Below are 21,887 nucleotides of genomic sequence, written 5' to 3'. Positions count from 1 at the left end.
AGGGTGTTTATTGGTTCAAGTTCATCTTCAGATGAGGGAAAGCAAGTCCTCATTAGGCTCTAAACATACCTACAACAATAGAAATCCCTTACTTACACCTACTGATTTCCTTTAATGACCTCTGACTACTCAAACACATTGTATTTGCTATAGAATGCTTGTTATCACTGCAAAACATTTGGTTTAAAGCGACTCACACAGTTAAAACCAACAGAGTCAGGCTCAGACTCTGAGTGTATGTGTGTGCGGGCCTTTTTTTTTTTTATCTCCCTTCATGTCAGAATTAGTGAAGGTGGCAGAGCCAAACTCCCAAACATGCTCAGTGTTGTTATCATGTGTGTCATCTTGTTCCAATAAAAATCTTCCTTATCGAGCTCCATACGCGCCACGACAAACGACTGACTGGGAATCCACGCTAAGGCACACAAAGGACGGAGGAATCACCGAGGAGGAGATTAGTGCTCGGTCTCTGTAGGTGTTCTGTTATCTAGCACTACTTCCCTGCCTTTTCCTTGTTTTATTATGAACCCAACCAACTGCCAGCTTCCCTGAGAGGTTGCAACTCTCAATCCACTGTAGTGGGAATGAGTTTCTTGCTCTGGAAAACGGGCTGGGATTAAGTCAGACCCAACTGTTGCTGAAGAACTGCAGGCTGAAAACAAAGCCACCACGCCACTCAGTCCCTGTTGAATGAGAAAATGCCCCTTGGAGTCTTCATCTGGTTCATTAGCTTGGAAAATGTAACTTAGAGTGTTTGGGATTGAGCCCAAAACCCCTTAGACTTTTTACACAGACTGTCTTCTCTGACTCTTCTCATCATGTCACTGACTTTCAAATGTACAGGTTCAAACACCTGTAAATGTTCCTCTCAAAAGGCCTTTCAGAAATTCACACAGACATAGGTGGAAATTTAATAATACCTGAGAGAGTGCCCCTGAATTCAGTCAGTTACAGCTTCACAACCGCAAGGCCAAAATGAACAACCTTGGGCACTGTGGATAAGAGAGACTTGGGAGAGTTTTGAAATATAATATATCCCCATGTTCCCATCCCCAGGTCAGTGTGAGATCTAATAAAGTGCATCAGAAGTTGACATTTTTATTTTTTGCCTAATAAAACTGGTAAATTAGAGAGTAAATAACAGCCAGATGTTATTAACCTGCTTTAAAATTTTGATGCTTCTTTGATTGAGGTCCTTGTACTGACCCTGCATCCTTTTAAAAATGGTGATGGGTTCCATCCATCCATTTCCTAGTGGAGCAACAGTCACTGGCACTCCCTCCAGCTCTTCCAAAGGCTAGTTGAGAAAAACAGTCAATCCAGCGTATTCTTATTCTGCTCCTGGAGTCTCCTCTCGGTTGGACGTGCCTAAAACACCACAGCTAGGAGGCGTCCGGGAGGCATCCTAGGAAGATCCTCAGTGTTTCCCACAGAGCTGGATTCTGTTTAAGTGCGAGCAAAAGAAAGATAATTCCCGCTTTCTTAAAATAATTATAACATATAAAAGGTGCTCAACTCAAAATATAACAAGGCTCAAAGAGGCGCAGTAATCAGCTGCCTCTCCAGTGAGTCATCCCATGGTCTCACTCCAACTCCATCATCTCAGAGAGCTGTTAGTGGCCATAGTTGTTTATCTAAAAGCTGAGTGCCACACACACTCACCCATTCATATGAATGTGTCCAGGCTTTTGACTGGTACTGTAAATAGTTCTCCACCTGCTGCTAATTCTGATTAGAGTGGTCCTAGAGCTTACAGTGGATCTCCAGAGCAGTACAAAGACTGCCATCACCAGCTGCTGTCCAACACAGTGGAGTGCAGCGGATTGGTGGCCAAGAGAGAAACATGATTGATATCAGCTAATCCACCCTGATCAGTCTGTAGAGAAAAGGGCTGGTTAGCAGTGACTGAAATTTCAAAATGAGAGTAAGAGGATTGTCTGCTAGTTAATTGATTGTGGATTGCATCTTTCTCTCAGCTAGATGGAAAATAAAAAACAACAAAAAATTAAAAAGCCAAAATGAGTCACCAAGTATACTTTGGCAGCTGTTTTTAAGGCACGTCACCCAAGTAAGATTTATGTGTGGGAAAGTACTGGAGCCCAAACTACCTCATCTGGTTCCTTTCAGTACAGAGGTGGTAGTAACAGATGAATGGGGAGATTCACCTGCACAGCCCTGCATGCAGAAAGTAATGCTCATATTTTGATGTAAGATTTAAATAGTAAATAGCAATACTTTATTCCCGTGGCATCACTAACAAGACATTGTTAAATGTTAGATTCAACTCATTGTCATTGTGCGTACAAGGCACACAACAAACTGATCATTCCAGATCACTCATCCAGAGACGAGCATCTGCGGTCATGCAGCCAGAGACCGGCGCTACCGTTAAGCAATGTGGTTTAAGTGTCTTGCCCAAGGACACAACGCAGCACAGGGACAGGGGCTCAAACCTGCAACCTTCCGGCTGGAAGACGAGTGCCTACCCACTGCGCCACTCCCACAATCCCAGGTGCTAGGGTGCTAGGTATTGTGCATGAGTCCTGGCCTTGTAACCTTGTTCAGCCTGCTGAGGACCAAGTAATCAAAAATGTGCTCAGGGTATTGTGATCTTATTTCCAGCTGAAATGTGACAATGGGGCACAGAGCTGAACAGTCTGAATGTGGGAATAAATCATTCATCTGTATGACAGATACATTTGAGTGTGTAATCAGCATACTCATCACAGATCCCTGATACCTGAGTGTCCTGAGGTTTTTTGCTCAGTGGGATTACCTGTACATATGTTGACCTCATTGTCTGAAACTCTTCCTATGTGTAATATGAGTACCTGCTACATTAACAGTGTTTGTATGATAGAAAATAAATAAAAGTATAATTGTGGCAATTAACATTTCTTTCTATCGTTGTTTTCAGGATTATCTGCTGAGTCACATGTACAGCAATGCAGCCAGAGATGACCTGTGGAGGAAACTGACTCAGGTAACACTCACCTCCACAGTTCCCTGGCTGAAAGGCTTCAGGGCAGAGCATTGTTAGTGCCTTGCTCAGCAGCAGGGATTTAAACCTGTAACTATTCCTCACTTGGCTCTGTGGGGACCGAGCTGCCGGACTGATTGAAGCTGTTCTAATGAAGATGCTCGTTATTACCTGACTTGATGAGGTTGTTGCTGTGGTAACATGACTGACAGGTGGAGGAGGACCTTGTTTTCTTGTTTGTCCTACACAGGAGAGGCAATGATTTGATTAATTGAGCGTCACCTTCGTTAGCACTGTCCATTAGACTGACACTGCTCTTTAATTAGCTGCCAGTCTGATGTCTAATTACCTCAAGGTCAATTTTTTTTCCCTCTAATTAATATAATCACTGATTGGATGTGTGTAATATGGTCATTATTAGTCATTGATTATTTACACTGATCTGTGTGTGTGTGTGTGTGTGTGTGTGTGTGTGTGTGTGTGTGTGTGTGTGTGTGTGTGTGTGTGTGCGTGCGTGCGTGCGCGCGTGTGTGTTTTTGATTCTGTTGTCTATAAGGCCATGCACTCAGAGGGCCGGGACATTGATATCGGAGAGATGATGGACAGGTGGACTCTACAAATGGGCTACCCTGTTGTCACCATCAGTAAGAACCAATCAGAGCAACTGCCTACATATTACATCACAGTCAGCCAGGAGCACTTCCTGTATGGAGAGGAAGTCAGAAAAAACAACAGGTACGGGTACTCAAAGCTGTCAGATCTTTTAATGTTCTGTTATTTCTTAGAGACTGTACTCAACTACACATCATTTTAATTATCTTACACTTAATTTATAGTGCAATGAAAGCTCAACAGTAACAGGATGGCTACACACAATTTTAGTGTATGTATTAGACTAAAATCCTTATGTTCTCCGGGGGTAGTTCCTACAGGACAGCAATTTACCTGCAAAAGGACAGTTTGCCTCCTACCAGGTAACCTTAAGATCCAAAGTGGCTGCCCAGAGATTGAGCACGCAACACCCTCAACCTCTATGAAGCTGCTGGTTTGCAGATGTCATATGGATTTATCGAGTATGTTAAAGCTTCCAGATCCAGAAAATGAAGGCAGCGCAGCTCTGGTTGTTCAAGGAAATGTGTTGTATTGAGGTCTATGAGAAAATGACCTAAATTCTCATGTGATCCATGACCCCCATTTAACATTTCTCAACTGAGTTTATGGTCTCAGTTGATGGTCTTGTTTAATAAAATATTTGTAAATTATGGTCCATATTAAGCTGAAATAGACCATAAAGTAGAAAATACATGCCTTATGGCAAGTTGCTACCGTGTAATCCTGCAGTGACCCTCTGTTTCTTAACCAGATCCTTACTGCTTCCATAGGAATTAAGAGGGTAAGTAGCAGCCAGATTCTGATAATCGAAAGTACATCAGCAAGTATGAGCACCTCTATGAAATCAGAAGGTTTGGCAGTTTGCTGGTCTTGAGCATTCAGGTGTTTTTTTTAACTCAATGCCACAGTCTACCAAGGAGTGAATGTCCCAGTGAGTTAACCCCAAGGTCAGTGTCCAGAAAAACTGCAAAAAACCCAAGTGCTGCATCTCAAACTCTACAAGCCTCTGTTAGTATGTTAAAGTTCATGACAGTACAATTAGAAGAAGACTGAAGAAGAATGGCTTGTTTGGAAGGGTTGCCAGGAGAGACCCTCTTCTCTCTATAAAGAACATGACAGCACAGATTAGGTTTGCAAAATTACATCTGAACAAACACCAAGACTTCTGGAACAATGTCCTTTGGAGAAATGAGACCAAAGTGGAGATGTTTGATCATAATGCATAGCACCACACTTGGAGAAAACCAAACACAGCATATCAGCACAAACTCTTTGTACCAACAGTCAGCAAGGGCTGATGATTTAGGCACCTTACAGTCACTGAGTCGACCACGAACTCCTCTGTATACCAAGGTACTGTAGAGTCAAAGGTGGGGCCATCTGTCCAACAGCCAATGCTGGCTAAAACTGTGTCGTGCAACAGGACAATAATCTGAAGCACAGCCGCAAATCTACAAAAGACTCAAGTTGCTGCAATGGCCCAGTCAAAATCCAGACCTCAATCTAATTGAAATGGTGTGGTGGGAGCTGTGCATAAATTAATGCCTGCAAACCTCAGGTAACCTCAGGTAACCTCAAGTAACGTTGGAAAGAAGAGCGGGCCAAAATTCCTCCACAACAATGTGAGAGGGTGATAAAGTCACACAGAAATTGATTAATTCAAGTTATTGCTGCTAAAGGTGGTTCTACGAGGTGTACTTAGTCTTTCACAGGACTACACAGTCCTGTATTGTCCTGTACTAATTTGTCAGTTACTCCAGATTGTCCATACAACCTTTCTTCAAATGCCACTCTTTGGATTAACCTTTTTTGTAGCTCTAAGAATTATGGAACTGGAGTCTCTGGTGGATGCTAGCTGGCGACCGCTCGTCCTGTTCCTGACACGTCTCTTCATCTGTTCTTCATTCAGTCATTCACCGCTGAAACTATTTTCCTCGTTTCATACCATATTAGGTGTTAGGTTTGTCTTTCGGTGATCTTGCTGGATTTTTTTTCCTGAAGAGGCACTTTTCGTCTTTCTCCTCACATTTTTTACCACCTTTACATCTTTTATATTTCATTTATATTTGATTTGCATCATGTTTTATTCACATCCTTTACAGCCTTTGGAGTTTACTCTCTTCTGTTTTATCGACCCACTTTCTCTTCCATCAATACTTCATCAGCTCCCTTCCTTTTTTTTTTTATAAACCTATTCTTATTTTCTCCCACTGGTTATTTTCAAGTCTTTCTCTCTTTTCAGTCTGTCATGTTAATGTACAGTAGTTGACATTTACAATCACTCTGACCTGCTTTCTCAACAAAAGTTTCCTCACCGTTTTTATGTTATGTTCTTTTTCACTTCTTTCATTTGGTGTCTTTTGTCTTTTGTTTGAGCTCAGAGTTGCTCCCAAGGTCTCATCAGCTGATGAACTGAAGCTGTTTGTTGTAGGTGGAGTTGAAATCTTTCTTTTGCTCTTGTTGAGTCTCATGGGGCTGCGTTCAGACACACTCAGTGGTCCCGGGGCATTCACCAACACTAAAAAGAAACTGCTGCTGTGCTTTTAGTTGATTCAGCGTCACGGCTGAATGCAGCCGGGGCTGATGCTGCTGTTTGATCCAGTGGAGCTGTGTTTAGAAGCACAGTAGTGTCCCGCAGTGTTACACGCTGTTGACTCAAATCCAAACTGCTTTATTTATTTATTTTCATGCAGGGAAACAGAACTCTTGGAAATACGCTAAATTGTGTGCAAGTTGTCCAATCCTTGAATAACTTGGGAACTCAACTTTGTACCTTTCTGGAGGGAAAACACTGGATTTATCCAGAGGATGGGCGTTTGGCTGCACAAGTTTTAGATCTGTTTAGAGCTGTTAAATAGGCTGCTTTCCATGGGATTCAGTAAGTCTTCTTACGTGAGCTTTAAATATTTGTCAAACAGTTCAGACGATTGCTGCCGACGGTTTCAGTCTTCAGTCTGTTTGATGATACGCTGTATGAAATATCAATATCAGGCCCCCTTGCTGTTTTTCTGTTTTCTTTTATTACCTCAGCAAGTCAACAGGAGAGTGGCTGTGGGAAATGGCATGCAACAAAGGTCCCAGTGGGGACCTGAACCTAAGACATAGCGGCTCATGATCACCACTTTAACCTTATGGTATGTTCAGACCAAAAAGGAAGTAGTGGTTTCCCATAATTACATGCAAAGTCTATACAAAGATGTAAAACTTGTCTCTTTCTCGTGGACAGCCAGAGCTATATGATTCAAATTCTCATTTAATTTATGTCAAGATGGAACAAATAGGGAGTAAGACATTATTAAAATCATAGAACTCGTTATAGATCTTACAACTGTTCATTTCTATGCAGATGATACTTTATTATTTACCTTTGGCTCTACTGAATACAAACTCTTAACCCACATTATAATATGTTTTTGAAAATCTCCAGACCTCTTTTCTGAAAATCTGCTCTAATTTACTATTATACTCCTATTAAACTCTAATGCCAGATGGACAGTTTTAAAAATTGTATTTCAGTTTATTTTGAAGAAGGAGCAATTTATTATTCCCTCTGTAGTTCCTTTCCCTTGTCAAACCTTGACACCTACATTAGCCATGTTCAGACTTTTTTTTTTTTCTCATTTTTGGCCACAGCGGCTTTTTGTGACAGTGGAGAGAGACAGGAAATGGGGGAAAGATACAGGGGAAGACACGCGGGCAAATCGGCGCCGGGCCGGGACGCGAACCCGCGCCACCCGCACCGCAATGCGGCGTGTGTATGTGGTCGCCGGCTTCACTACTAAGCCACCCAGGCGCCCAGCCATGTCCGACTTAACTACTGAGAATTTAGTCAGACTAATATTGCCTGCAGCCTCAAGCAGAGAGGGCTTCAGAGGTCTGTTAAGTTCACTCCCCACTTGGTTCAAGTGAGATTGCTTGAGGACATTTACCAGAGACAGTCACAGCTTTTTGGAAACAAAGGCAAAAAAAAGTCATTCAAGTTCAATTTAATTTAAAACTTGTTCAAAAGTTGTAAGTGTTTGCACTTTATGTGGATGCAGTTTTGATGTTTCAAGTCCATACTGAAGCTCATTCCTGAATATGAACCATATAGACACTGATCATTTTATTATCTACACCTGTTCAACTGCTTGTTAATAGAAATATCTAACAATCACATGGCAGCAACTCAGTGCATGGTTAAGATGACGTGCTGAGTTTAAACTGAGCATCAGAATGGGGAAGAAATGTGGGCTGGTCTGAATATTTCAGAAACTGACAATCTGCTGGGATCTCTGCATCTCTGAGCACATGTTGAACCTTGAAACAGATGGGCTAAAGCAGCAGAAGACATTCATATCAGTTAAGATCAGGAAACTGAGGCTACAATTCACATGGTCTCCCCAAAACTGGACAAAACAAAAAAAGACGGGAAAAATCTTGCCTGGTCTGATGCGTCTCGATTTGTGCTTCAACATTCAGAATGTGGCATAAACAGCATGAAAGCATGGATCCAACCTGCCTTGTATCAGCGGTTCTGGGGTGGTGGTGGTGATGTAATTGTGTGGGAGATGTTTTCATGACACAGATTAGCACCAGCTGAGCATCATTTAAACACCACAGCCCATCTGAGTATTGTTGCTGACCATGTCCATCCCTTTATGACCACAGCGTACCCACCTCCTGATGGCTGCTTCCAGCATGCATCATGTCACAAATCTGAAATCATCTAAAAAAAAATCAAGTCAACTAAACCTGCAAATCTGCAGCAACTGAGTGATGCTATCATGTAAATATGGACCTTTGCAGAGTTAACTCCTTATAGCTTAATGTCTGACTGTCGGAAGACAAATTTCTCTTTTCTGCCACAAGCTTTCCCACTGTTCCCCTGGTTACCGTAGTTATGCATTTCACCGCTGTGCTGGTGATGACACCTGCAGAGCACCTTAGCCCCTGGTCTCACGAAATCTATTTCAGACATTGAGGGCTTTTTACTGAATTGTGTGGGACTTTTCCAAGCACTGAAAAATACATTAAAAGGGTACCCACTGTATTCCCACGTGATGCCTAAGCTCATGACCAAGCGTCAGTATATGCTGACCTGAACATGAGGAAGTTTTTGCATTGACTCCAGATCACATAATTGGTTTTAAAAGTTCCTCAAAACAAGTGGGAAAAGCTTGTGTCTGCCAAAGTACACCTTACACTTTGAAATCATCTTCTTCTTCTTCTAAATGACTCTGCTGAGTGATATTCCCAATAATACTAACTAATAATACAAACTAGTCGCTCATAAACTGCCTGGCATCCAACCAGCAGTCACATCAGTGTGAGAAGCAGTCATCTGTGTCTTTAAGAAAATTAAACTGGAGAGGAAGTTTTTCATTTACATAATAAAAAAAAGTAAATCTTTATTTTCAGACCTTTTTTGTTAACCTTAAGTGTTAAGGTGACATTTTGAAGATCACGGTTTATTTTTGTCAAACACATTCTTCTCTTCCTCCAGCGCTCTGCTTAGAGACATTTTAAATTTGGGTCTTTTTATTTTCCCACCATCAAACACTCAGGGAAATAAATGCCTTTAAAAGAACTGAAGTGACAGGCGATGAGAAACCAGAGAACGGCGTTGGCTAACGTTAAGGTCGAGGCAATGATACTGAAAATAAATCAAACAGTATCTCAGTCAGGATTTAACAGCTCATTTCTGTGGCTGCAGAAAAGGCACCTCGTCAGCTGACAGGTAAACAAAGATGTGATTGGCGAACCAGTGTCTGTTTGATTTAATGAGCTTTAATGCTAAACAGGACAGTGATAAATTATTCATGAGTCCACAAAGCCACAGTTATAAGAAAGTATTTATATACTGCTTTACCCTTCTGAGTTAGATAAATTTGACTAAAGAAATGTTCCAGAAGAAGTGATTCTTTTTCTTCTTCTTTTTCTTCTTCTTCTTTTGGCTGCTCTTTTCAGGGGTCACCACAGCAGATCATCTGCCTCCATCTCACCCTATCCCAGCATCCTCCTCTATTGCACCAACCCTCTGCATATCCTCCTTCACTTCATCCATGAACCTTTTCTGAGCTCTTCCCCTTTTCCTCCTCCCTGGCAGCTCCATCTTCATCATCCACTCTCCCTCCTCTGCACATGTCCAGACCATCTGAGCCTTGTTTTTCAAACTTTGTCTCCAAACTGCTCAACCTGAGCTGTCCCTCTGATGGACTCATTTCAAATCTTGTCTATCCTGGTCACTCACAATGAAAATCTTAACATCTTCAGCTCTGCCACCTCCAGCTTGGCCTCCTGTCCTGGCAGAGGAAGCAATAATGAGGTATAAAAAGCTACGGGAGGCAGAAATCTAGAAAAAAAAGAGAGACCCTACCCTCTGCTCCACCAGACACCACCGGGAATATACATGTGATTCATTCAGGATATGACGAGGTCAAAATCTCCTTGTACTACATAACAGAGCTGTGAAAAAGTAGCCATATCATCTATTTTGTGAAGTCCCATTTTAAAGGCTTGGCTTTAATATAATGTTCACTGTAATGTATGTTTCTTTAATGGTAGATGTGCCATAAGAGGGCAGAGTGCCAAGATATTAGCTACTGCTAGGAAACTTGGTTAGCAAGCATAGCTGGAGTTAAGTAACAACATATAAAAAAAGGCTGAGTTAGCTTTATAATTCATCAGATAAATGCATTAAACATAGTGTAATATGCTGCAACACCACAGACATACTTCTGAGCTCCAGTTTAGTGACTTAAATTAGCAGAGGTGAAGCAGCATACAGCTAGCCGACTGTGTCACTGGACTGTTCTTCACCCTTAGAGAGAGGATGAAGAACTCAGTCATATGGGAGAGGGTGAAGAAGTAGAGCCATTACTCTGCCACATCACGAGTAACCAGTGGAGGTAGTCTGGGTATCTGACTAGGATGCCTCCTGGGTGTTTTCCAGGCGAGGTGTTTTAAGCACGTCCAACTGGGAGGAGACCTAGAAGCGGATAAAGGAGAGATTATGTCTCTCAGCAGGTTTGGGACTATTTCCGTGTCCTGCCAGGATACAGAGGCCATGCTTAGACTGCTTCCCCAGCGGCCCGGACCCAGATAAGTGGTAGAAAAAGGACGGACAAGCAGTGTCAGATTCGGTACTGTAACATAAAATACTAAAACTAAAACATGCAGATGACAACACTCTGTCACAACATCAGGAACTCCTTCCAGTGTTGATGCTGTATTAAACTGGGGTGATTATATCCAGACGTATCCATAATCATCTGAATATGAATGATCACATTGTTCTTAGTGGTTCCCCTCAGAGTTTCTGGCTCTGCTCGCTCTGGGTGTAAAGGGAAATGATAAGTGCCCATTTGTAAATCCTCCTTAAGGCAGCTTGTGTTCCAACACAGAGCAGTCATGTAGTCATGAATAATTTGGTGCTTGTCACTGAGTTTTATGGTAATTTTATGGTGCGGGTTGTGTTAAGTGCTGTTTTGTGTTAATTTTGTGGCACGCTCAAATTGCCCTTTGCATCTGGAAGTTGTGAAGTGACCTAGAAGCTACTTTGGGTTGTTTTATGTTACGAGACACTGCACGTCTGCCATTTTTATTCCCTGCAGCCCATATCTGACGAGCCATTACCAGGTTGATATTGTAGCTTCTGTGTTTTTGATCATAAATGTTTTGATTTTATTGGAGACGCTCGGAACGGCGACTCTAAACGGGGTCAACGTGTTCTTTAATGGGGGAGGATGAGCAGAGAGGTGAAAGGCTGTCTGAAGAGTTTCTAAAGTTTCCCTCTCTGAATGTATCACTGCAGTCACGCTGCGTCTCTCGCTACCTCCAGTGTGAATGCATGTGTTTCACTTGGTTTCTGCCTTTGATGAATAAACCATAAACTCTGAGGACACACACACTTGCATCAATATTAATAAACACATTCTGCTGTCCGGGCTGCAGACTGTCTGAGTGTGTGTGTGTGTGTGTGTGTGTGTGTGTGTGTGTGTGTGTGTGTGTGTGTGTGTGTGTGTGTGCACGTGTGTGCGTGCGTGCACGTGAGGTTTAGCTTCCCTTCTGTCAATCACGTTGATATAAATATCAGATAAATTATTTGCTTGCTAGGCAGTGTTATTGATCCACTGTTGCCTGCGGCGACAAATGGCTATTATAGGAATGGTAAATGGTTCTTTCTCAGGCTGATTGTATTACAATGACCCCTACTTTATAGTATTCACACACCCTCTGCTTCAAAAGGGGAATTGATTGGAGTATGTAAAGCTGATTGTTTGCCATTTCTAATTTAAATCGACTCTAATTAAAATATGAATCAATTTAATCAAAATGAGCCTAATTATAAACTCAAGGCTTTTAATGGTACTGAAGAGAAACACTCATTTTTAGGACTCTTATTAGTACTTACATATGCTAACTGTGAAGATTAAAATGAGACTTTAACATCTAATAGGAACCATCAGAAAGCTACATTTGTTCCTACTGAGCTTTAAGATTCAGGAGTTCTCACCTCTCAGAGCACTGCCTGCATGGCTTTGGATTTTTTGGGCAGACATTCACCTCAAAGTAGTAATAATGCACCCATGACATCATAAATAATCATTGTTTTTGTTTGGTTATTGTTACAGTCTCTCTTGCCTTCACCATGCACATATAACGTTTTCAGGTGTTTTGTAGATATTGTGCTAATTATAAATTTTTTGACCACAATAATCATGAAATGAAAATTTGATACCTCAAACCAACATTTGAGGGACAAGAAAAAAATAAATGACATGAACCTGAAATGATCAACAAGGTGCAATCATAAAGTTGTACTCAAAAACCATCCCTACATAAGTAAGTTTGCCCGGCAGGCCGGATCCTTTTGCATCCTAGGACCACTTCCAGTGCTCCAGATCTTTTTGGATCGTTTCCTGGAAGCCTCTTGTACTTCTGCAATTTTAACATGGACGTCAAATGTGTGCGGAGAGCAAACAGCAGCTTCTTTGTGACACTGACTTTAATGCTGGGATCATCACTGGTTGTGAGAGCTGAGTCTGCAGCTGCAGCCCAGCAGTACAAATTCCAGCTGTGCCACAAGTGGTCCAGAGGTGCACCAGGAGACAGTCTTGAGGAGGAGATCAAGTTTATATTAGGGATGGGTGTGGTGTTGTTTCATGTCAATATGGACCAAAATCTGAGGAATGTTTCCAGCACTTTAATGAATTTGTGCCATGAAGACTTAATGCAGCTCTGGAGCCAAAAGGGAGGTCCAACCTGGTATTAGTAAAGTGTACCTAACTGAGTAGCCAGTATAGTTACAAAAGTCGCAAGTGCCAACACATAAATTTACTGTGAAGCTTTAATGTCTCTTCGGTCCCAAATAGAGTACAATACATTCCTACTGACTACCTAAGCATCCCGAGGCCTCAGTTTTAACCAGCGTCTCTACACATGACAGCAACGTGAAGCAGGGAAATCATAAAATGTGGTCATTTCATGAAATCAGTGTGGCTTCCTGTGTCACCTGAGGCACCTCCCTTTGAAGTTTTCTAGGCCTCCCGAATAGAAACCAGACTCTAGGGTAGAGCATTACGTGCTCTAGGGTAGAGCATTACGTGCTCTACCCTAGAGTCTCATTTGCTGGAGAGATTGTTTAGCTTGTGTGGCCTGGGAGCACCCCTGGATCCCCCAGGAGAAACTGAAAAATGTTGTTTGGGGAAAAAATGAAATCTGGAATACTAGCTGAATCTGCTGTCACTGTGACCTCACTTTGAATCTGGATGGATGGATGGACGGATGGATGGATGGATTTGTTGGTAGATTTTTTAAAAGAATCTGAATTCTTTTGCACTGAATGACTCCCACATTTCGTCTGTCTTGCTGCTACTCAGAAACCGTTTAACTCCTAAATGTCAACCGTTCAGGAAGAAAAACAGCCTGGTTTAATCCTAGCAGAGATGCCATTTTGTGGTAATGTAATTGTTTTCTAAAAGCTCGAAAAGCTCCAGAACTCACTCAAGCAGTGAAGGGACATTTATGTATTGTTCAAATGATGTGAAAATGTAAAAATCACCAAACCAACCAGCCAGAGTTTTCACATTTAACCTCTGTTCCTCTGAAAGAGAAGATAACCTTCAGCTGCTTCCACTTGACTGATGCTCGCTGACTGCTGCAGCTATTACAGTCCCTCTGTAACACACTGAGCGTCACTGCCTCCATTTCCAGCTGACTGATGCTGAAAGATCATCGCTGACCATCGCTCTCTTTGCTCTCTGTAATGCTTCTCTATCTGATAACTGAGGCAATAAAACCCAATCCAATTCCACTGACCATCACTGACATCACTCTCTCTCCCTCTGTCTGTAGTTTACAATGGCAGGTTCCACTGACAGTCGCTGCAGGAAACGCATCCGCTGTTTGTTCAGAGTCTCTCATCTGGATCAACAACAAGACAGGTAAAGTGGTGTGGGTGTAATAATGCTGCGTGCTGCTCTCACACATCATTCACCGAATGCCTCTATAAAAGTTTACTCTGCAATCATGACTTAATTATTGTGTTACCTTGAAATAATGAGCCGTTGTCTTGGGATTGTTTTGTTATGCTAAAAGACTAATCTATTTCCTGATCACAAATTACTTATCTCATTATCTGCAGACATGTGATTTGTAGTTAATGGGCTGAACAAATCACAGCTCACGGATACAGTAGATTGTTTTGAGGCTTCTCTTTTTCAAGGTTAGAGGTCTTCCAGTGCTGAGAGTAAACATCGTTTCTGTTTTTCATTTTTAATAATAAACCTCCCCCAGTGTGTCTTCATGTAAATATGACTCATTCTTAATGGGTTTTTTTCTTTTTTAAAATAAAAACATTCATAAATAAAACCCCCTCTTTATTTGAGAATGAGTAAAACGCTCTGTGGTTCAGCTTTCAGAGAAATAAAAGGTCATAGCAGTTCATTTTTTAAAGAATAGAGAGCTCCACAAAGTACAGCTGCATTTTATTTGATATTAAGAGGTTAAAATTACTTTTTACAGAGAACAGAAGTTTTATGTGTTGAGGGGGCGCTTTGTCTTTATTAGATTTTGGAGGAAAGTGTGGGACTTGAAAAATAAACCTTTCAGAATAAAGCTTGTTCCTCTTTTGTCTTGGCTGCTGTTTTTATTTTATTCTTCGGTTTTTGGAAAATGAAGCTTCAGATTTTGTAACGTTAATTCAGTCTGAAGCCCTGTACCGACGAGGGCAGCTGCACGACCCCCCACAGAGAAACTGATAAATTGACTGACTTGACAAAGTTTTCTGATTGGATGAGTAGAAGGGTTCAGCCATCAGCTGATGTGTGCCAGCGTTTAGATTAGCTCGTGATTAAGGTTTGACTTTCAGGCCCATCTGAATTAATGCTATCCTCAGTTTCTGAGTGTTGTTAGAGATGATAACTCTGTTTTGTGGAGAATAAAGTTTGCTGTCCTTCAGTCTCTTTAGAATGGATGTAATTCTGGCTCTGTTTCTGCCTTTTCTGGTCTTTGGAAAGAAAACTTCGCCCTCGTTGTTTCACTTAACAGCTGACTGCAACTCCAGTTTCGCAGTTTCACCTATTTGCAGTGTGCATGGAGAAGGAGGAGAGTCTTAAAAGTTCAAGAGTAGGACACAGTTTGTTTCCTATCAGAGGGAACAAGTTGAAGAAGTGGGCCAGACTGAGGTCAGCTGCTGTTTTCCCTGTTTTCCTCACACATCCTACAAGCTGTTCTACTAAAGCTTACAGCCTGATTTTAGCATCTCTGAGGATGTTCTTGTTGTTCTGAGACGCTCTCATCCTCACTTCCCTGAAAGTTCGTGCAGATCAAGCAGGCTATTCTTAGCTCTTTATAGATTGTGCTTTTTTTTTCTGCTTTTATTTTGTGTATTCCAAGTAAATCTAAATATGCAAATGAGGAGTCCTTTATAGTCCTAGTTTGTACTCTTTTCTAAAACAGAACAAATCAGAACATTTGATGAAAGCAGATTCAGAATTCTTGTTTCATTTTGTTGGCACATCAGGGCCAGAGGTTTTTACAGAGAGGATTTTACCACTCAGAAAATCCTGTTAACGACCTTAAAAGAAAAAGATTTTCAGACTGTGAATGATATATAAATAAACTCCTGTGAAGCACCATCAGAATACTGACGGGTAAAAAGCTGGAAGTGGAGATTTCTGACTAAGAAAAATATGACAAAAAGAAAAATATGTGCATCATAAATCTAAATAAAAGTGAAGGGTCGTCTGTCTCTCAGTCCTGCGATAGCTCGGCAGCCGATCCAGGTGAGCCCCGCCTCTCTCTGTATGTAAGTGTCAGTGTGTGGCAAAAATCCACAACACAAAAAACCTCGGTGAATAAAAGGAAAACTCAGGAGGAATACACACACAGCTGTTGAGGGACAACACAACAAAAGGGAAAACGCAGACAATATACACACGAGATGACAAAGACAAGAAGAAACAGCTGGGAATCGAATACAGGAAGCAAAACTGAACAGAATAAACACGGAACAAGGGATCGCCAAAATAAAACAGGAAAGACCAAATGTAACTCAAATGTGAACTTAAACACAACACGTGGAAGCAGCTACACAGAAGGAATACAACCACACAGACACTCAGAGAAGACACAAGGACACATGAGGCCGGAAAGGAAAACTAAACTCCACATAATAACAAGAAGAAATATAAGAAATACAGGAGTGACAAATGAAACCATAAACACCCGAAGAACAAAGAAATCTAACACCAAAACTCAGAAGTCCAAAAAACCCAAAACGCTGGGTCAACCCCCCAGGATCATGAGCCCCACTGTGACTGTGGGATGGATGGATGGATGGACAGTTTCATTAATATCCCCACAAAACCTTTACAGTTGATCACTTATAACAAGTTTTCCAAATCTGCAAATTTAAGTATGAATATGAGGTTCTGTCTAATAAAATAATTCCCAAATTTGCATCAATGTCTTATACACAAAGTAAATGTAAACATTTTGGACATTTTCTTGTGAATCACATCGACCAAACTCTCAAACTTGAGCAATTCATTAAAAAAAAAAGTTGGGTTGGCATGATGTGTTCATTGGGTGGAACCTGCACTACAGGAGTACCTGAGCCTTGGAATCCCTTTGAGGAGCCTGATAGGATATCTGCATACCTGATCCCTTTCTCTTCATGTGCTGTGATGCTTTAAGTGACTGATGGAGGTTTTTTTTTTTTTTTGGCTCAGAAACCCACAGGATTGGTCAGATGGATGACAACACGTGGTTGGTAGGCAACATCAATCAGACCGGCTACTTCCGTGTGAACTACGACCTGCAGAACTGGAAACTGCTGATTCAGCAGCTCCACACCAACCCCCAGGTAAACTTACCTGTATTCAGTCATCTTTCCATCTGTCAGTGTGTCTGATTCTTTCTCTGCTTTTCTTCTTTGTTTTTCAATCTCTCTTTGTTTGTTTCTCGCTTGCAGATCATCTCCGTTGGAAACAGGGCAGGACTTATCGATGATGCTTTTAACCTGGCCAGGTGAGACGAGAATTCACTGTAATACAACACTATATTATAAGACAGAAGTAAAAGAGTTTCCCTTCTCTCTCTTATTGGCTCATCTGTCACTGATAATCACGTGGACACAGAGAGGATACAGACTGATCTGAGGAGAGAGGCTTTTCTTGCATAGAGCTGATAGTTTACCGGCTTCTGTCAAACAGATGTTTGTGCAGATATGTGCAGATGTTTTTCAGAGTCGGGTAGGTGTTTTGTTTTCCTGCTGGGTTTGGAGTTAGATTTCATCGGCCGTGTATACAGAGGTTTATTCTGTGTAATGTGAGTTCAGTTGAGGCCAGTGACTCTTTGTACACAAGGCTTTGGGACTGAGCTTTACCAGAGCACACAACCACAAGCACGACGATAAGTGCAGCTCTGCGGCTCCGGGATTAGCACCACCGCCTTGTACTTGAAGGTTTTTACTCAATCCTGTATCCTGTGTGATGCTTGCATGTTCTCCCTTACATTTTAATCCTCAGTGCCTATAAATAAGCATGTTTAGGGTGAGCCTCCACAGCTTTCCAGTAAACTTTGGTTGCGTTAAAACTACATCAAACATTCAGTTTTTGAGTCTGAGCGAAAGGCTCGGTTTCATCATTTAGTGGCAGTTGGTGAAAACCAGCTTTGGTACTTCCTCCAGTTGTTCCTGCAGGACTTCCAGGACCGTGAAGCTTTCCGAGAAGGTTGGAATTTACACGTTTAGGTGCCAGAAATAATTTTTGTTTTTGTGAAACATTGGATCATTTTAGCTCTGTGATTTGTGAATAATTTCTTAAACGAACCATCTGAGCAGGTGACAGATTCAGTATAAAATCTAACAATCTTGAATATGTTTTTTTTTCTTTGTTTGTTGTTTTGGAAGTCATGCGTAGCTCTCTCAGAGCTGCTGGTGTGTCCCTGCTGCTACAGTACAGCTGTGAATGGGTCAAAGTAGGGGCTGAATTTGCCTGGGCAGTTAATAAATAGTTGTCTCAGACGCACCTGAGTCCGTCCACGTTCCTGCATTCAAAGAAGCCCCGCACCAACGTGCAGAGAATTTCAAAACCAAGCCGAGCCAGACGGGAACTATGTGATGAATGAGCGATCAGCAGCCGCGGGGGGGGGGGGGGGCTGTAGAGTGAGTCGTTTCTCATGGTGATGTTTTCAGCCCGAAGCTTTTTGAGCACTGTAACCAAAATCTACTCTGACACCAGGCCTATAACTCAATCTACCCCGTCTCTCTTTCTTCTTTCTGTATCTTTCCCTCCCTCTCTCAGCCATCTGTCCTCTGTCATGTTGAATGAGCAACATCCAGAGACGACTGCGCTGTCATCCTTTGCTCAGGAGTGTGTGTGTGTGTGTGTGCGCATGTGTGTGTTGAGTAAGGAGCTCAGCATGAGGTTTCCATCTGTACAGAAAAAGAAACTACACATCCATTAATATGCACACTGACAGCAGCACACTCTTTCTTCACCCTGGATCTGGTAACATCACCACACAACATTAGAAGACAAGGATTACTTTGTTTTTTAACACAATGAGTTTCTTGTTGCCGTTTTGTAGTCCTCCTACATGAAGCCTTTCTGGAAACATCTATTTTTAAGGCAACTTTCTGAGGACAGGAAACACTTTGGCACTTTGTTGGGAACATTTTCCTGAGATACCGTTAATCCTTAAAGAAGCCTCCTTCTTCTGCTATATGTGAAACGTGAAATATAGTTCTCACATGTTCTTCTGATGCTCCGAGTCATTTTCCAGACTCTCTTTCTGAGCTCAGCATCTGCTTCACGGATTTTCTCACTTCTGTATGTCAGTGGTAAAGACGCCTGCAGACACTCGGAGCATTAGAGGAACCTTTAGAAACTTGTTCGGGTTAAAATGGGCTAAAGAAGCACTTACTGATATTGAATTTTCCTTATGAATGGGCATAAAGTACTCAATTAGCATAAAAAATGTGTTGTGTATTCTCGCTTGTTTTATTTCACTCCTGTAATGTGCAACCGAGTAATATACATCATATTTTTCAGGGCTGTGCGTGAATGTTTAAAATGTTGTTTGACTAAGAAAACATCAGCTGTATCTCAGATGATCCTGGGATCTGTAGTAGTTTAGAAACAGCTCCAAGAGACCTTCCCGATCCAATCTACAGTTCTCCTTCTTAGAGTCCCTCAGACTTTCCCATTAGTCTGATTATTGGTCAATCCAATGAGAGCCGTCAAACAAATCATTTTTACGCTGGCAAAGAGAAACTATCAGCTGAAGTCAATCATGATCACTAACAAGAAGTTAATAGGCCTTCTACACGCTCATTAAAAGATTTAAATGAGTGTATGTACATATTTGAGCTGATATTCATGCCCGTGATGATTGGATGTAAACTTCTGGCCACAGCTGTATGGATGGTTCTTTGCATGTGAACAGGATCCCAGGTTTTGAAACTCAGAGGGGGAAATATATTCAAACACACATTAGAAATTACTTACATCTGTTATACTCCTCACACCTGCAGTGGTGCACAGGAAAGGCCCTGCATCAGATTGGTGTGTTTCTACCTTTGATCCACGCTGTCTTCTCAGGGATTTACCATTTAATCCCTGCATATAAACTAAGAAAACTGATTATTACTTGTCATCTATGGGAGATGCAGAATCACCGTCTTTAATTTGATAACATGGATGGTGTACTTATTTATTTGCTGGCTCTGTCTTGCTTGTAGTTTATATCCAGTGATGTGAGCTGAGGTAGAAGAAGGCTGAATATGTGGGCACAGTTTATACCACCTCTTCCACAGTTTATGAGTCTAAGCACAGGCATTTTTTTTCCAGCACATCGTGTCATCAGCTGATTATTTCGGGGAGTTCAGTGCTCATACTGATCGAAATGAGGGCCAAAATTATTAAACTGTGATAAACTCGTCAGGTCGCAAACAAATCAGCTGCCAGGCCATCTAATGATCACTTTATAGTAACAAAAAACCCCACTGAGATCAGTTTTATCGCACTGAAGGCAGAAAAACTGCTACTGCTGCTCATTTAGAAGACTGAGAAATGCATCTTATTTATAAAGATGTTATTTCAGCCTTTTTCTGAGAGCTGCTCATTGAATTGATTCTTTAATCTCAGAATTAATTTCAGTTGTGCTGATTCTTCTTCTGCTCACACTTAAATTGACTGAAGCCTGAGCAGTCCACATGGCACTAAATACCAATTGGAGGCAGCAGGACTGTATGAAGTTGTGTGTGTGTGTGTGTGTGTGTGTGTGTGTGTGTGTGTGTGTGTGTGTGTGTGTGTGTGTGTGTAAGGCTAGTTTAGCAGTAATAAATGGCTCAGTGAGTGTGCGCTTTAACAGTGATGGATGTTGCCTGTGCTGTTCTGTGTCTGTATGTGTGTGCACCAGTCCCTCGTTAGCTCTCCACTGAGCCTTGCTAATGGCTAATGGACAAACAATTAACTGGCCCTTAACGATGTTAACGAGTTAATGAGCTCGTTAAGACGACAACACTGGGTGAAATGCAAAGAGAGAGAGAGAGACTGTAACTGAGACAGAAAATTGAAAATCTATAATCGCTTCACTTCATTCACAATCACACTCAAGATTTAACACCCTGCTAGCATCTCACAGAAGTTCTAGTGTTCATTGCAGACGCAATATGAAAGTACTGGACAGAAGAGAGAACATGCTGAAAGGTGACTGTCCTCGGGTTGCTGAGAGAAGAACAGTCATGAGAGCCGTACAATCAAAAATGAAAGTGTAAGAGTCCTCAGAGAAGAACCAGGTAATCAAAGCTGATATCAAGTCTGCTTCTTGAGGTCCTTGTATTCAGCCCTGATAATTCTCCTGAGGATGTGTCACTACAGAGCACCTTATTCCACCATTAGGTCTCCGATCATCCAATCAAGGCCTTTTAACCATTTCCTTATTATAAATCCAGAGGCGACCACAAAGTTATAGCACCTAAACTATAAAACGGCCTCCCTCAGCCCAGCTGCTCAGCTGAATCTGTGGTTCATAGTTGTGGGGTGCAACTTTTTTGAAGGACTCCACTTCCAAAAGTGAATTTCCCATTTATCGTCTGAATTGAAGTTTGGGGGGGGGGGGGGGGGGGGGGGGGGGGGGGATCCTCACATAAAGAGTTTTAAACCTTGGACCAAACCAGCTAGCTATGAGGTGAATCATGACCATGAAAAGATCTGATTTGGAACAAAGATTGTCTTTTCATAGTGTTGTGTATAGTGTAAAAATAGGTTTGGATGTACGTATTTTATAGTTTATGTTGTGTGTGTGGTATAGCCCAGTTATTGATATGGTTCAGTGCTTACTGGATCAGCATCAGATCAGTAGTATTTTACTTAGCTAAGCTAACAGCTGCTGGCTGTAGCTTCATACTTACCATACAGAGGTGAGCACGCTGCATAGAGTGTAGATCACTGATTGTAGAACGTCTTCTGGGTCAGAAAAGTGAAATCAGTGCAGAAGTGTTGGTTCCACCTGTATTCTTTCTAACAACCAGGAGGAGGACTCTAGATAAAAATGTTTCTGGTGAGTTTATGGTCCAAAGTGCTAATTTATTAAGTTAATTTTGTATGTTATGGTCCTGTTAGTAAAAAGGACAATAAAGCAGAAGATGCTTTACTGTGTGGTTGATAAGTCGTGAGAAAACGAGTGCACAGTGTCCTTCAGTGTTTCAGTTTGCAGTGTTGCTGTTTGTGGGATTTGCAGTCAAACTTTTCTGGGGCTGAAGTTAGTCGAGGCGTGTAAAGAGGCCTTTGTGTCATGAATA

At 41.7% G+C, this 21,887-nt stretch overlaps 1 protein-coding gene across 1 annotated transcript in view; it reads left to right on the top strand.

Moving 5' to 3' along the window:
* LOC115773465 (thyrotropin-releasing hormone-degrading ectoenzyme) overlaps nt 1-21,887 on the top strand; it is a 220,608-nt gene that overhangs the window by 173,118 nt on the left and 25,603 nt on the right. Inside the window, exons 9-13 of the mRNA XM_030720212.1 lie at nt 2,918-2,983; nt 3,537-3,715; nt 13,931-14,019; nt 16,810-16,943; nt 17,052-17,107. Of these exons, the coding sequence (XP_030576072.1) occupies nt 2,918-2,983; nt 3,537-3,715; nt 13,931-14,019; nt 16,810-16,943; nt 17,052-17,107 (524 nt within the window). The remainder of the gene's footprint in view (nt 1-2,917; nt 2,984-3,536; nt 3,716-13,930; nt 14,020-16,809; nt 16,944-17,051; nt 17,108-21,887) is intronic.

This window comes from Archocentrus centrarchus, chromosome 23 (assembly GCF_007364275.1).
Source record: "Archocentrus centrarchus isolate MPI-CPG fArcCen1 chromosome 23, fArcCen1, whole genome shotgun sequence".
In the NCBI taxonomy this organism is placed as follows: domain Eukaryota; kingdom Metazoa; phylum Chordata; class Actinopteri; order Cichliformes; family Cichlidae; genus Archocentrus; species Archocentrus centrarchus.
Note: the sequence above shows the minus strand (reverse complement) of the source record. Positions and strands in the feature narration are given on the sequence as shown.